The sequence below is a fragment of the Parasteatoda tepidariorum genome, chromosome 7 (assembly GCF_043381705.1).
Source record: "Parasteatoda tepidariorum isolate YZ-2023 chromosome 7, CAS_Ptep_4.0, whole genome shotgun sequence".
NCBI lineage: Eukaryota > Metazoa > Arthropoda > Arachnida > Araneae > Theridiidae > Parasteatoda > Parasteatoda tepidariorum.
The window spans coordinates 36,471,264-36,489,565 of record NC_092210.1 but is presented as its reverse complement, the minus strand read 5'-3'; the positions used below and the strand labels follow the sequence as shown (position 1 = coordinate 36,489,565).

Here is an 18,302-nt window from a genome sequence, read left to right as displayed (position 1 = left end):
GATAAATAAATAATAAATACATAAATAAAAATCAATAAGTTCGGTTATTGATTTATTTTAATGAATATAAAATAAGAAAAGTCTAAGTTTACATAAAGTACAATATTTCAACGAAAAGGGTTTTTTTTTTCTCTTTTTTTTTTTCTTCATCCAGCCTACAGCAATAAGATTCTACAAAAATTTCTTAAGTTTGGCGTCTATGAGAGGCACCGGCAGACAAAAACACAACATCGGTGAGAAAACGTGATGGACTTCAAAAATGCGCATGCGCTATGTAGATAGCCACCCCCACAGCACACCTTAAGCATAGCATGCCAAGTACCGGTCTTTAGAGTTTCCCCCTTAAGCTCGGAAGTCGCGCAGTGAAACTGTCCTCTTCGAGTTCCGAGCGCAACTCGTCGACACCGGTATTACGAAAGTTTCTAGTGGCTTTGGTATATCAGTGAAATTTATTTAGCGAAAAGAAGAATGCTGAAAAACTTTCCAAAAACCATGAAATTTTAAGAGATGCATTGTTTGTTTTGTTTCTGATGAAAAGTTCATTCTATAACGATGACGATCAAAAATAAAACAACTGTGAAATTTGGAAAAAAACTGAAGAAAAAAATTTTCAGCGACTTTATTAAGTTTCTACTTTGTGGAACTCTTGTTGCGTTTGCATTAGCAACACCGTCTTTAGGAGATGCAGGTAAATTTTAATTTTTAACCTGTAACTATTTTTACACATTTGGAAGCTTTTAAAAATTGTGAAAAAAACAAAGACGTTTAAGGTCATTTAATGCTTAAAAAAATACTTATTGATAATAAATAAGAGTATAAAAATTGAAAAAACTTAGAAAGTTTTTTCAATCAATGGAAAGTTTTTGTCAAAGATTGAAAGTTTGGAGATTTAATTCAGTAAGTTAAGGCAAAAATTTATTTTTAATCGACTACATGATAAAAGATAGCGTAATAAATTTTTTTATCTTATAAAAAAAAATTTATATTTAATTTTAAAAATAATTGAAAATAAAAATGACAATAAATTCAAATCGTTAACGCTGATTCATGTCTTTTTTTAAATTTTAAAGATTTCATTTTTGATACTTGTTTAAATCCCTTCAATCAATGATAGTTTNAATATATATATATATATATTTGAATACATTTGAATTTTCTTATTATGGTGAACTAAAAGGCCACAGTATGTCCATCAGATTAACCGCACAATTTACGGTAAAAACACTTTCGACCTTTACGGTTTTGGAACAGTTTACAACTAAGATGGTTGTACAAAACTGAGAATACAAAACTATACGACTTTTTGTTTTTCAACCATTTACCCCTAACATGGTTTCAAAAGCGTAGAAACGAAATTTAACTGGACATTGAGATAGTTTATTAGCTTTATAGGGCTCTCATCTATGCGTGAATGAGAGTATCGTATTCTAATAGCCCACGGTTACAAGTTGGGGAGTGCAGGACATTGGAAACTCTGGTAGTATCAACCCTGGGATTCAAACCCCGTTCTGTCACTCATAAAATTAACGGATTAGCCCTCTCAGCTATAATATGTACCCAACTACAAGGAACTAAGTGCCTATATTATTTGATTCCTGGTAGTACGATAAAATTCTGTTTAACCGTATTAGGTGAAAACAGTTAATAAACGGTTTTTCTCATAGTTAACATTTCGAATACAATATTATTTTTGATTATTTTACTGCTTTGCTTGAATATGGTAAAATAACAATAAAAAAATTGTTATTTAGCAATTTTTTTCAAATTTTTTCAACAGCTTATAATAAATTTAAATTTAATGAAATCTTAGTTATTTAATGGTTTTAATTTTTTTTAAGCATTTACATAAATATATAATCTCTTTCATTTTTGAAGCATGGCTTACAAAAATGTTATGCCTCGTAATATTGCCGTCTCTATTATACACCGTTCATTTAGTTTGTCGTTTGTCCATTCGAATTGATACTAGCTATAAAATAGCTTTACCGATTATTAGCATATAATGGGCGGTAATTGTCTGGAAATTAAAATGAAAGCGCATCTGCGCACAGTTGCTTTAAGCGTTATGTAGTGAGCAAATACTGTTATAAAATTCAATTTTATATTTATACAATTACATTACTTTTCATGAAATATTATATATATATATTGTAGTTCAGAATATTTTCTATTTTCTTGTAACGGAATGTAAAGAACAGCCCATTTGCTCTGTTTGCTAGGGGAAGCGTTCTTTTTCAAACAAAACCTTCGATTTGCATATTTTTTTCGTACGCACATTTCACAAAAAGAATAAGGTATGACGGCATGAAAATTAATAAAGAGCCTTATAAATTTGGAAAAAAATCTTAAAAGAAACTGTATTTATAACCTTGTTCTTATAATTAAATTAATTGTACAGTTGCAATTTATAAGATATATGACAGACTTTTTTCTACGTTACTTTGCCTTTCGCAGTGAATGGTGTTTTAATTTAGAAAAAATCCTTTAAACGATGCTTGTTTTTGTTTTATGTTTTCAAGAGATGTTTCACTTCCCCCCTCATCTCATTTCAAGTCAAATATAATTAACAAAACCAGTTTTTTTTTTGATTGAAAGAAAGGATAAAAGATTGATAGCCTCCTCATATATTTCAAAGCGTTTTACTATCTTCTTATGGCTTGTTCTTCTAAACATAAATTATTATCGATGTTGTTAACTTTTTCTTCTTGACATATATATTACTATTCCTGTTTGCATTCACGTAGTTTTGGAACTAATATTTAATTAAACAGAACAAATTTTGTGCTCTACGTTAAAAAGAAGCATGTGAAAAGGTAAAAAACCCTCGAATATTGGAAATATTTCCGCTTGAGAGTAATTTCCAATTTTGCCTTCTTCTTTAACATAGCATATGCGTGACAGGCATATTCTCGAATATAAAAATTAAAGTAAATTTCAAAATTAAAGTCATTTCAAGATTTTGCATTAGGTAAAATGTCGGTTATTAGCAAAATTTAAAGTTAAATTAAAGTTTTAAGTTAAATTAAAAAAAAATTAAAGTTTTCTCTCGTTCAGTGAAGGTAAGACAGTGAAAACTAAAATATGCTTTTCATAGCTAACAAAAATTCATGCTATTTCAAACTAAAATTTACTTCCTTCATAGCTTTCCATCTCACTCTATTTGTGGTCAATTAATTTGTGTCTCTCCATGTTTTTTTCTATTTTTTTCAATTCGCTTGCAATCATCCTGTGCGTAGTATTTTTCCTGCGTTTATACTACGCATCCTGTGCGTAGTATTTTTCCTGCGTTTATACTACGCATCCTGTGCGTAGTATAAACAATTGTTAATGAATATTTGAGGCTTTTTCATGCCATTTTTATTGAAGTGCCATGTCACAGTTCCATATAGTGAGACAGATTCAACATTAGTATTGAAGATTCTATATTTAGTTGAATTTGTTATGTTTTTGTTTTTCTAGAATTTATTAAGAATAGCGTAGCTGTTTTGGGTTTTGTTTAATCCATTTAGTATATCTTCATGTGTTCCTTCTTTATTGCTAATTATAGCTCCAAGATATGTAAAACTGCTTACCTCAGCGATTCTCAACCTGTGGGACGCGCCCCCCTAGGGGGGCGCGAGCACACCAGAGGGGTGGCGCGAGAATATTCAAGAGAAAATATAATTTAAAAAAACTTATGAACTGGATGAAAGGAAAGCACACATATGCATAGAAAACAAAATACATTTTGACATATTTAATAACTTATTAAAGTGAAACAACTTATTAAATCAAAATTTAAGGTGGGGAGCCAAGGGTGGCTTGGCCTTAAGGATTTTTTTATAATTTTCTGATTAAGTCTGTGTATCTGAATTTTTTCTGTAACATCTTACACCTATCTCTAATATATATCACGTATACTTTTAATTGTAAAATAAAATTTCATTTATTTTATAGTACAATTTCAAAATTGTAGCTTCTGCGCCTAAAGTTTCCCACAGGTTCCAAAGGTGAGCCATATATTGAAATCACTTTTTCACTTACTCAAATTATCCTTAGAAAAAACATTTAGACTGGCAAACGTCTTTTAAAAAGGCACTTTAAGTGTCTTGTTGGTAGGAACAAGTTTCCCGATTTTGAAAAAGATATTTGTTTTTTCAGAGTGTATAATTTGTTTATTGATTTTACATTGATAGTTCTTGTGTGAAGTCACTAGCGATTCTTTTAATCTTTATTACTGAGTTAATTTTTTCAAAAGGATTAACTAACAAGAGTTAAATAACCATACTAGAGTTAACTAACCTAACCCATAACTAGTATAAAAATACCCATATTTACAAGAAAATACCAGAATCGACCACAAAAACACTCATAATTACCAGAAAAATAAAAAAAAAAACTGAAAAATTACTTTGAAATGCAAACAATACAAAAAACTTGTAACAAAATATCGCAATTTCTGCTAAAATGCAGAGAACGTCAAAATATTATAAAAGTTTAAAAAATACCAAAGTTCCATATTTGCTTAAAATGAAATAAATCAATTGGCATTCAATTCAATCATTCCTCTTTGAGAAATAATATGCTACGTAATGATTTATAATGAACTATTTTATAGATTTCACGTTTGTTTCCAAAGGTGGCCCCTGTGTCCCCAAGATGGCACCGGTGTCGGGCCACCTTGGGAACATGCATATGGTCACCATTTGCACGAATTAAAACTATTAATCTGATAGATTAATTAGAATTAAAGTAATGTGGTTAAAGAAAAAGAAATAAACTTTCAAAGTTCTAAGAATTTGAACACATATAAATTACAATATCTTCTCACCCGGAAATTTGAACAACTGCAAAAAATTAAATCACTTCATAGAGTGGAGACTATTCAAGGAAATATCTTCCAATTCAGCCTCGTGCACCTCAGATACAAGATTTACAATGCAGCAGGGACGTCTTATGATTCAAAATAAATTTAATTTTACTTTGGGGGGTGGGCTACGTTAGGAGCACTGACCACCTTTGGCTTACCCACCTTACTTAATCAAAGCATACTAAATTTAAAAAAGAAATTAATAATTTTTAGTGACTTCCTTGGGCCCAAAGAGCGGAAAAGATTCTTTATCTCAGGGTTCTCATTTTTATATAATTTGCAATCGTTACAACCGTAGTTAACACAATATTAAAACCAGGGACGCATTTCTTTTGAAGCCAAAGCTTCTCTGTGGATCATGCAATGTGTCCAGACGCATGGAGGCGATTTTTTACAAGTTTACAAGTGCTTGTATACTTTCGAACCTTCCGGATATTGAACGAGCACCATCGGTGCATATTCCGATGCAATTTTTGCATTCTATGTTTGCCTCATTCATAACTTCATTTGAAATAGCAAATAATGCTAGCGCTGTTGTTTTGAGTTCTATTGATTTGCAGAAAAGTAGTTTTACTACTGACATATTATCACAAAATCAAACATAGACAATTAAATGAGCATCTTTATTATGCTTCATCAAACTGTATTGAAAACATTTTGTCACGCAACATCGAGAAAAGCTGACACTACATTTTCAGCTGCATCACCAATTCGACAAGCAACAGTATTATTTGAAAGAGGTATGGACTGAAATTGTTTTGAAAAATTAACTCCAAACATAGTCTCTACAATCTCAATTGCTGCTGGCTTTTACTTTACTTTTGTTTTAGCAGTTAGTTAAAAATAATTTAAAGACAGAATTCAAAATACTCAATATACATTATTGTTGTATAAATTTTACTGTAAGTGGGGGGCGCGATGAAAATTATGATTGAAAACTGGGCCGCGAATACTGAAAGGTTGAGAAACGCTGGCTTACCTCCTCTAGCTTATGATTTTCTAAGGATATGTTATTTAATTATTTAAGAATAATTTTCAAAATTATAGTTTTATTTTGGTTGAAAATAAGCCACATTTTCTTTGCCTCTGTGTTTAAATTGTTTGTTTACATGTATTAAAGGATGTTGGTCAGTAAACATAAGTCGTTTGCAAAATCAAAATCAGAAAGATATTCAGCAATGTTCCATCTTATTCCCTTTTTATTCTTGGATACTCTCTTCATAATCAAGTCAATAGCAATTAATAAGATTTTGTGAGAAAGTATACAATCATGTCTAACACCTTAATCAAGTATTGAATTATTTTGATTGTTGCCCCGCATAGATAACTCGTATGTTGTAATTTTTATACATATTTCTGATTATGTTTACAAATCATTCGGGAATTCCATAGCACTTCAACAGCTTTCAGAGTGTAAACTGTAGAAAGCCTTTTCAAAACCAAGCGAATTTATATATATTGTTGATTGTCATTCAATAGATTGTTCGACTATAAGCATTGTGGTCGAAGCATGATGCATTAGTTCTGATACCTGCTTGCTCCGGGTCACAGCCGTTAGTCAATTGCATTTTTCATTCTTTCCATCATTATTCTAGTGAAAATTTTGCCACCTGCATTTAACAAAATGATCCCTTTCATCCCCACATCTTCAAATTACCTTTCTTTGTAGTTTCATCAGCAGGTCTTCACCCCAGTCATAAGAAAAACAATTAATTGGTTAAGATTTATGAGCTAAATTTCTAGAGTTCAGCTCTAAATTAATTTTATGAAAGGATTCTAGAATTACGATATTTTATTTAATAACCATCATTGAACAGCCGATCCAGTTTTTTGAGTTCACGACTACTAATGTTCAACTCCGTAGCCTTGTAATTTTGAACCCAATCCAGAAGACAAGAGAACTCCTTGATCTAGTATTGGGAGAAATTTTCCTCCGTGGTGGACATTTTGATGGCACTAACCTGTATTTGCGTTACGGAGAGGAAGTCCACGAAAATCACCCATGGTTAATCTGACTTCAAAAGCAATCTAACCCATAATCCATCTAGCACTGTGGTCGGCTCAAGCCTTATGCGGAATTCTTATCGAGCAGCCGTCGCTGGGATTCGAACTAGGTTCACCTCATTGGAAGGCGAACTCTCCATCTCCTCAGCCATAGAATTACGATATTGATATTCTTAGATATAATAGTTTCTCAGGCTTACTATTTGTTCGGGACGACAAATTTTGAAACTAGTTTTCACAATATGCATAACTCTTTTTTCGAATATGCAAAGAAAGAAGTCTTGTGTATAAGTTATAACTTTGAAGGTGAACAAATTTCACTGCAAGGAAAATTGCTAGTTCATCGAGAAAATCTAAGTGCTTTTTACATATACTTTTTTTTATTTCGAATTTATTAAGGACCAAACTTGGCTGTATACCTAGAAAGATTGAAGGAGGTAAGTTTGGTCCTTCCATCAGATTATTTGTGTGCAGATCAATTAGACATCCAAAATCTTATATAATCATAATTAATTTAATAATAATATATTATAGACTGGATCATCAAAATTCCATGTTATTTTATTAGATTTTATTAAGGTATCCGACTACAGTCGAACTCGTTTATAACGAGCTCGGATTTAACGAGAACTCGGATTTACAGAGGGAAATGAGAATTTTTGGTTGGATCAATGTTAAGTCTATGGAACAGAAGTCGCTTTTAACGAGCAGGACCCGGTTTTAGCGAGCAATATTTTTCTGTCTTGCAATCTTCTTTCTCATCTTTCTAGTCTTTCTGTCTTATCTTTTTTTCAAAATGATAAAGAAATGCGAGGGAAGGGGGTTAGTTGTCATTAAATTAAGAAAAGTATTTAATTAAATTAATTAATGTAATTAAAGTAAGTAAGTATTAACTAAATTTTAAGTAAACTCAATCATTTGACCTCCCAAGCCCCCCCCCCTCTTCTGGTTGCACGCCTGTCTTAAGGACCCGTTTATTACGAGCACTCGGATTTAACGAGCACATGTTACGGTCCCTTTGTGCTTGTTATGAACGAGTTCGACTGTACTTTCAATAACTTTTATTTTAAATATTCATCTGAAATTTTTTAAAAAAAATTAGTTTATTTGTTTTTTTGTGTTTAAATACTTAAAAAACTAGCATAAAATTATTTTTTATATGGCCATCATTAGGAGAAAATAAGGCGCTTTTTGCATATAACCTAAACACTCTTAAGAAATTCTATCACCTAAAACAAAAAATTCTTTGAGGATTTTATTTAGAAGGGTATAAACTGTGTTTTGAACTATTACCTTAAAAGCAAGTGCATATACTACTGAGTTAGGGATCAATGTAGTTAAAAATGTAAATTTTTAAAGATTTTCACACTTCTCTTCGCGAAAAAAAATGCATAAAAGAAGAAATTCTATTTTTTCTCTTAGTATGTAGTTAAAAATACGTGTGCTATAATCATAAACACTGATTCAAAATTGCAGACAGTTATTTTAAAAACAATATGAGATATTGTGTTTAGAGTGGTGTAAAATGTGAAAAAAATCTGATTTTTAGATAAACGTATTTAAGAACTTGAAATCGTTTGTCTATCCACTGTTATCATCTGACATAAAAACTGCTATAACTTTGTAAACAATTGGAGAACAAACAAAAGCAAATTATTTTTAGAAAAGCAGATTATTTTTACTTTAAAGTAAAATAATTTTAAATTTATAAGACTTAATTTGCAAAATTTTGACCAAAATCATTTTTTGATTAAACAGAGCACTACTTTTCAATTATACATATACATTAATTTCTCAGAAAATTGAGTTCATTTTCCTTTCCTCTATCAATACTTATTATAGATATGTTGAAATTCTCTAGTTTTTATTCAAGTTTCTATATTCTAGTTTCTATTTTAATGACGCTTCAGTTCCCTTAACATATCAAAGGGTACCATACACCCGAAACTACCTGAGGTTACGATATACCTACCAGAATGCCTAAGGCCTTTTAAAAATATGAAAGGTATGTTAGACATATGAAAGATGGGACACAAGAATGATAAAATATGTACTTAAATTCTTTCAAATTATAAAATTTCAGAAATACTCAACACATTCAGTAAATTATTTTTTGAATTACACATCAATAAAATATGACAAGGTCAAATTTGCTCTAGCCGTTTTACTAAAGTTAAATTTTCTTTCTGAATCCTTCCAAATTTAAGTTTTTAGCGGGATTAAGTTGAATTTATCAAAATTTCTCTGAAAATCGAAAAATTAGTAAGTTTTTTTTTTCCTCTTTTTTTATAGAAATAGAAAAACATGCACAAATATACAATTTAAGTAACGAAAAATGATCTGAGTGATAAAAATTACATTTGTCAGTAGAAGCTACTAAATTAGTAGTACCTATTAAATAGTGTCAATAATAGTATCCTATTTAATAGATACTATTAAATAGTTAAAAATGATTCTGGCAAAATTACCATGCTGAACGGTAATGACATTTCAGAAAAAAAATTATAGCTAATGAAACGAAAATATACGGTACTTTAACCATTCATTTGGTAATTTTTCCATTCGTGTTTACCATACAAACGAGAAAATTACCAAATTTAATAGAATTTCCAGGAATTCTTGTTTTCAAAACTATAGTTCTTATTGTCCCAATTTAAGCAATAAATATAAAACTGAAAAGTAAATTTAGCCGAATAAATTGTTTTTATGACATACTCTAAGGTATTATGCTATAATTACCAAACTTTACTGCATTTACCAAATTTATTGCACATTAAAACTTATTGCACATTATTGCACATTCCAAAATCATTACCAAAGCAATTCATTAAAAATTACCGAACTTTTTAATTTTTTCATGGAGCCAGAAACACGATAAATTTTACAATATTCTCATAGCTTTGGCCATACTTCCCTTGTCAGTACACAATTGAAATCTACTCCCTAGCTAACATCTATCATAGATTAATTTATAAAATGCATGCGTTAGTATTATTCATCCTGAATAGTACATTTTGATTGATATACTATGATAACGTACTATGTAATAATAGTACTATGATAACTCTAATAAAATAATCACAAACTGTAAAAAAAAAATATTTAGATAAACTGATTTGTGAATGCATTGTTTTGTTTATTTTTTTCTCTTATAAGAAAATAATTTTAGTAATCTACAACAGCGTCTCAAGAGAAAACAAATTTGTTCAAAGTTGGAACACAGTTTGTTAAATTTAACATTTTATTTTTTGTTATAATTAGTAAAAAAATAAATAATTGAAAATTGCAATATGAAAAATGAAAATTTTTATAAAAGAATTTGCTTTTTTATTTTCGTTTTAGATATGTTTCAATAAATTGCATTTTGTTTATTTTTATGAAACTTTTTTTTAAAAGTTAAGTTAAAAAATATTATATGAAGTATTTTTATTGATTTCCTTATTAATTTATTTTAAACTAATTTCGAGAAGAGCTTGCATGTATAATTGATTCAAAACATTCCTTTAAAAAGTAACTTGTAAACATCAAGGTAACATTGTTTATTTTGTAACAAGCTTTGTTTGAATTGTAAGTGCTGTCAGAACAATTTTTTGCCGTATTTATATTTAATTACATACAAACTCAAAAAACGTAATGACTTACGCAATAGCTGTTTTTAAATTAATAATACAATTTTATTTCTATATTTTATTCTTCGTTCTATTAGTTGTAAAACAAAAGTTAGATAGATAATGTTTTTAGAAAAAGTTGAATTCCAATAATTTTTTCTTTGGAGACGTTTGCTTCATACATTTTTAATGTGATAAATTCATTTTCCTAGTGATATTGTATGATTTACTTTGAAATGTATGCCATGAGATTACAGTTTGAAAACTTCTGCAGTAGTAAAACATTCTGAAGAATAATTTGTTCATATTTCAGGTATTGTTTCCTAATACTAACTGATTTTAAATTTATTTTTGTTTTTAATTTGTATAAGTATAATCACTTTTAAACGTAACGTAGTCTTCAGTCACTGCATAACAATTTGTAACAATGTTTCAAAACATAAAATATACTTTCCTGTCAATACCTGTCTTCTAATTAAATATATGTATTACACTCATTTGAAAGAGGCAGAAACACAATTAATTATAAATTATACCTGATAGTATTGAACGGGTAGTTTTGAACATAAACTACAGTATTCACATTGATATTCTTCAACATACTTTTTTCCCCAGTGAACTAATAAAAATTAAAGATAAATGGAAAATACTTGTCGCAGCATTTGATCCAAAAATTATGATATAAATATTTTAAAAATTAAACTATAAAGTTTGAATTATTTTTATTCAAAGCTTCGGGCAAAGAATATTTGGAAAACAAAAATATAGTATCACGCTTAAGTTATATTCAATGATAGTTTGTTGAATAAACATGACAATAGCAAATATATTTGTATTTGGAACAGGGAAAAATTATTACTTGTTTAGAAATGTCTAAATACGATTCAATTTCAGATACGAGTATGAAGCTAAAATGTTTGATGTTTCTTGCAATTTTTATAACTATTATTATGTATCAGTGTAATAAATATAGTGAATATATTTTAGAAAAAGAAGTTAAAACGAAAAAATAGAACATAAGATGCTTGAAACAAATTGTGGGGTCAAAATACTGATTGATTTTTAAAAAAATAAAGGATATTAATTAAAACGTATTTCAGTATAATTGTTCTTATAAGGTGTAAGAGACTAAGTAGTCCACGAAAACAAAACTATACAGTTTTCTAACCATTTACAACTAGCATGTTTCCAAAACCATAAAAAAGACACTTAATTGATCATGGAAGTTAGACTTTTCTTTATGTAATGAGCATGAGAAAGGGCACAAATTGGGGAGAACAGGACATTAAAAACTCTTCCTGTGTTAAAGGGAAGGGAGAAAATACTGTGAAGTTAACGCTGGTATTTGTACCCCTTTCTGTTGGTCATGAGACTGAGACATTAGCTCTCTCGGCTATAATACAGGGTGTTTATAAAGTCCCGGACCCATTTTGATGTTTAATAACTCATAAAATTAAGATATATTAAAATTAATAACATATATGGTTAGATAGACTCAAAAAGTTTCATGACCCTTGTCAATGAACTTCTACGCGTGCTCCCTTCGTCGCACAGAGAATATCAAGTCGATAGTCAATTTCACGCCAGGTAGCGGCAAGCATGTCGGCATTCACAGAGGCTATTGCGGTTGTAATTCTGCTGGACTTCTGGACTGGTAACACCGCTGGACTTCTTTCTTTGGACATTTATAAAGATCAATGTTTACAGGAGGATCGTGTCGAACATTGAGGACCTAAAAGCCAGAATTACAGACGCAATAGTCTCTGTAAATTCCGACATGCTTGTCGCTACCTGGCGTGAAATTGACTATCGATTTGATATTCTCCGTGCGACGTGCTCACGTGGAATTTCATTGACGAGGGTCATGAAACTTTTTGAGTCTATCTAACCATTTATGTTATTAATTTTAATCTATCTTTATTATTTTATGAGTTATTAAACATCAAAATGGGTTCGGGATTTTATAAACACCCTGTATGTTCACAACTACAAGGAACTAAATTACTTTTTTAGGTGGACTTAGTTGGGGCGATGAAATTCTGGTTGTTTAATTGTATTAAGTGAAAACATTTAAGAAACTGTTTTTCTTTTTCGGTTAATAGTTTGAATACAATTTTTTTTCTCTCTCCCTCTGTATATATATATATATATATATATATATATATATATATATATATATATATATATATATATATATATATATATATATATATATATATATATATATATATATATATATATATATATATATATATATATATATATATATATATATATATATATATATATATATATATATATATATATATATATATATATATATATATATATATATATATATATATATATATATATATATATATATATATATATATATATATATATATATATATATATATATATATATATATATATATATATATATATATATATATATATATATATATATATATATATATATATATATATATATATATATATATATATATATATATATATATATATATATATATATATATATATATATATATATATATATATATATATATATATATATATATATATATATATATATATATATATATATATATATATATATATATATATATATATATATATATATATATATATATATATATATATATATATATATATATATATATATATATATATATATATATATATATATATATATATATATATATATATATATATATATATATATATATATATATATATATATATATATNATATTTTTATAACTATGCTTTTATTTATACATTCATATAAAGAATATTATTTACATATACACATGTATATATATATATATATATATATATATATATATATATCTGCCTAAATGTGTAAAACAGACGATGATTGTTCTATTGCTATCTTAAAGTGAAATTTATTCTATTTAATGTACTTTACATTTTCTAGTAAAATAATGCGCTATTGAAGAGTTTTATCAATAATCACTTTTATGGCTGATAATACAAGCGGAGCAATATTTATTTTAGCGAAACAAATTTTCGAAGTGTAGAATGACGTCAATTCTAAATAACCTTTCAAAACATAGTTTTTCCGAAATTATTCATTGAAAATCAATAAATTTCTAATTAATGTTTCAGCTGTCAGCTGTCTGTAAGCTTCACGTAATGAATTTCAAATTATTTCAAAAACTGTGAACAGGCATCTTGAAAGTTAACTACATAACTTCAAAATTTTTGGAAACTGAAATGAAATAAATGAAACTTATTTCCTTATATATTCCAAACATTTATCGTTATTCAATAATGGATATTTCAATACAAAAAGCACTTATAAGTTTATTTTAAAGCGATATACAACTTATATTTAAATTTTTGTCACTTAAAATGATGTTCTGATAAGTTTCATTTGAATAAATAGATATAGTGATCAAATTTTAATTTGTATTATAATCACGCTTGAACAAATTGTTTCACTTAGTAGTCACAATTATACGTATAATGTAAGAATTTGTATTCTAAAATTATGGTAAAATATACGGTAGCTTTCCGCCCATCAAATTAATCGTAAAGTTTACGGTAACGAAATTTTTCTACCTTTACGGTACGGGAACCATTTACAACTAGTATATTTGCTGTAAATGTTTAGAATTTTATTTTGAAAGGAGAACAGCTTTAATAAAAGTTTGGATAAAATAAAGTAGTATACTAAGAACGAGCACAGAAACTTCGGAGTGCAGCCTCGGATTCCTGAGAGCCGTCGAGTGCAACGACTTTATAACACGACTCATATATCATTTTATATAATGTTTCAAATATTTCTGATAGCTTGAAAAACTTTAACGCATAATAAAAAATTTTCTACAACATATTTTTTTTCAAAATTTTTATAAATACTACAGAGTATATGGCATTTATTTGTTTAATAAATAAGCTTTTGACATTAACATTTAAACTTTTTCTTGTTAAAGTTTGTTTTTAACTTGTTTTTTTTTCCTTCAAAATATGTAAAAAATTTTGTTGATTTGAAAATCTCAGATTTCATTCATGAAACTTAAATTTGTTTAAAAACCTTTTTTTTTTGCCTGTAGCAACCTTTGATAAAAATATAAAGTAAAGAAGTTTTGAAAATCAAATCAATAAAAATTAACATACATAATAGATGCATTCCTATTTGGAAAACTTCAAAGGAAATAATTCAGAACTGAATAACATTTCATCATCATATTCGAAAAAAATATGCTTCACGAAAATAATTTCGCTTTATTAAAAAAGCCATGTTGAAGTAAAAAAAATAATTCTTCTTGTAAAAGATGTAATATTTTTCAGTTTCTGCTAAAGTTAAAACAAAAATAAACTCTGGTTCAATATTTTTAAATGTATAAAATAGATTAAATCAAAACATATTCTAAATATTATTACTTATACTTTTGAATTTTATGATTGAAAATTTTTATTACGCTCATTATCATCAACATTTATGCCATAAGAACTGAAAACTACATACTGTCATTTTTCAATTATAACAAGCATAATTATTAACTAATTTAAAAAAATATTTTAAGTTTGTTTTAACAGAATGCACGAAAAAATACGAAATAACTTTTGATTTATTGGTCAAAGTTTCACGTACTCAGGTTAATGTTAATGTTTCTCGTTGAATCGGAATCGCAATGTTTTTGGAGGAACTTCATTTACTCAATAGCAACTGAATCTCAATTTAACTTAATTTCCTTCAAATCATGTCATTTATTCTTTTAAAGTAGATTAAAATGGCGTAAAAATAAATAAAAATAATGGTGTTAAAATAATGAGCATGAAATTCAAAATTTTTTTTGCTCCTAATTTTTGTATAGCGCAAATTGGTTATTTTTTATTTACTTTATTAGCTCTGTAGATGTGACGAAATGGGAAATAAACATTGATGGGTCGAAAGTTGTAAACGCTTCAATTTCCAAACTATTGTAACCGTATTTTCCTGATTGCGGTTACACCTTATATTATGAAGGACGAGAATCATCCGAATCTTACGAAAAAAATGTTAGATATATCTGAGAAAGTGCAATTTTTTGTCTGATTATGTAACTCAAAATATCATTTGCACTAATTAATAAGCAAATTTAAAAAAAAGTAAAATGTTCACTTCTTTTCACTTACGGTAAATTCACTCACGTTCGTAAATGAAAGGATAATTTAGAATAAGAAGAAATGTAATTTCTGAAGTAAAAATTTCACCTGTAATCACAGACTTCTTCAAAAATACAATGCAAATTACAGGAAGCCACTAGATGAGACTGATAGTACGTCACAATGACGAGAGTGTAGGACAGGGGCATATAAGGAATTTTACTGGATGCCAAAACATATATGCATACTCAAATCAGAACCAGGCCTAAGCTAACGAATGGCCATGGCTAGCAATATCATATGATTTGAATCCAATGGCGCATGTGTGGTCAAGTTTCAGTTCGTTTACCACCTCGTAAATGTGTAGTGGAATTTCGGAGAATATTGCTTGCTGAGGGGAGTAATTTTTCCAAAAATTTGCTCTATATTCAGCATGCCTGCAAGTTGTAAGGACTGTATTTCATCTCATGGGAGGCATACAATATATTAACTAATTAAAATAATAATTTATCCAATATATTTTACAATTAAAAAAAGAATTTTTTTAAAAAAATTGCATGCTGTTTTCATATCGATCACTTGATGTTTTCAGATCAAACTACGGCAAAGCATAATAAGAAATTTTTATTGACACTAAAAGTGGAAAAGATACTTAAAAAATTAATCATTTTTTGGCTTAAAGATTATTTTATTTAAAAATTTGTGTGTATAGAGATTTTTAAATCTACAAAAAGAAGTGCCAATTTTGCGAATTTATTTTTGAAGTAAACAAATCTGTCGATTTCGAAGAAAAAAATTTCTTTTACATTTAGAAGGAAATTACTTTACCGAAAAATGTAGCCCTGGTGATTGCATATATCCAACAGTAAATAGATAACTAAAAGACTTTAGTAGTATTTAAAATTTAAACCAATGCATTCTGTTAACTGTTAATACAATTAGATCACGCAACATAAAAACACATTTTTATTAACCTAGCTTTTGCGAAAACCTAATTAACAAATGCTTGTAATAAGTACACGGTTTTACAATCAAAAATTAATAAAAAATTATAAATTAATAATGTAAACAAAAGAAATACTTCTACTAATATGGTATTGTAATCGCAGTTTTAAATGCTTCACAACGTATTGTTCTGAATCGCGCTGAGCTTACAAGTCCACTAGCATGCAAATGGCATAATCTTAAATCCGATTTCAAATTCCAGCTACTAACCATTTGTTGTGTAAGCTCTCTCGCGATTAACCGAGCGTTTAATTAATAGCCAGGCAGTCATTGCTCTCCTTCCCTTGCTATGGGGCATTAGTAAGAGAAGTTACAGTAATTCTTCAGCGATTACTGCAATGGCTTTACTAGATACGAAGCTTGCGATGCCGAGAGTTGGGCTCAAAACTCAGGGTAATAAATGATTGCATAGAATAGAATTGTTGGAATTAATCCCCGACAATGAATGCCAACTAGAACAATCAATGCTCTTTATTATAGCTTGTAGTCGCAGTTCCACTTAGCATTAAACGGGAGTTATTGAGATTATCAAGATGTAATACGTTCTGATAAAAATAAGTGATTGTGAATGCAGATTTGTTTTTTTGCAATGAAATGCTTTAAATGGGGTTATTTTTTAATGGATTTTATCTCTTACCTTTCAATTTGAAATGACGATCGTACAATAAAATAAATGCAGTTATTAATATTAAGTGCAAGATGATGTTTCGTTTAAATTTAAGAAAAAAAGAAAAGCGGATATTGTAGCATTAAGCTATAATAGATTAAACACCAGCACTTCTTGGGAAGGATACATAGCTTTAAAAGAAAATACTTTTAAAAAAATCATAAATAATAAATAAAAATTACTGTTTTAGTTCTTGAAAAAAATAATGGACGTTATAAATTTTATGATTTTGTTTACAAATATCGCAGTGGAAATAAATAAGTAGAAAAATAAAATTTCCAATAGAGGTTTTTCTGAGTTAAATTTTCTATTTCAATTACATTACACTGTAAGAAATTCCGTTTCAAATTACGGTATAAAGTATATATAAATTTTATGATTTTGTTTAAAAATATCGTAGTGGAAATAAATAAGTAGAAAAATAAAATTTCCAATAGAGGTTTATCTGAGTTAAATTTTCTTTTTAAATAACATTACACTGTAAGAAATTCCGTTTCAAATTACGGTATAAAGTATATACAAATTTTATGATTTTGTTTAAAAATATCGTAGTGGAAATAAATAAGTAGAAAAATAAAATTTCTAATAGAGGTTTATCTGAGTTAAATTTTCTCTTAATAACATTACACTGTAAGAAATTCCGTTTCAAATTACTGTATAAAGTGCCGGTTCTTTAGGTGCATCATTCGTAAAAACCATTTTTACAGTAGATATTATACCGTAATTCTGAGAGTAAGGAATTCTAAGAGTTAATTAAAGTGATTCAATGATTTTATGGTAATTATTACTTAAAAACTTACTGTATATTAAATTTTTTCTCCGAATCATGTTCCGTTAAAAATAGATTTTCCTGTAAAAAGTACCGGCGCCTTATTACCGATACTTTTTACCACAGTTTGATCTGTAATTTTTTACAATGTAGTAAATCGAGGTTTATCTGAGTTATATTTTCTCTTTCAATAATATTACACTGTAAGAAATTCCGTTTCAAATTACGGTATAAAGTGTCGATTCTTTAGGTGCATCATTCGTAAAAACCATTTTTACAGTAA

The 18,302-nt window shown here is 28.1% G+C and overlaps 1 protein-coding gene across 2 annotated transcripts in view; it reads left to right on the top strand.

The window, feature by feature from the left end:
* Nucleotides 1–306: 306 nt before the first annotated feature.
* The window catches only part of LOC107453725 (lachesin), a 257,834-nt gene continuing 239,838 nt past the window's right edge, over nt 307–18,302 (top strand). Inside the window, exon 1 of one of the 2 annotated variants that reach the window (XM_071183280.1) lies at nt 307–688. In XM_071183280.1, the coding sequence (XP_071039381.1) occupies nt 553–688 (136 nt within the window). In that variant the 5' untranslated portion in view covers nt 307–552. The remainder of the gene's footprint in view (nt 689–18,302) is intronic. The other variant, XM_043042726.2, reaches the window with a different exon arrangement.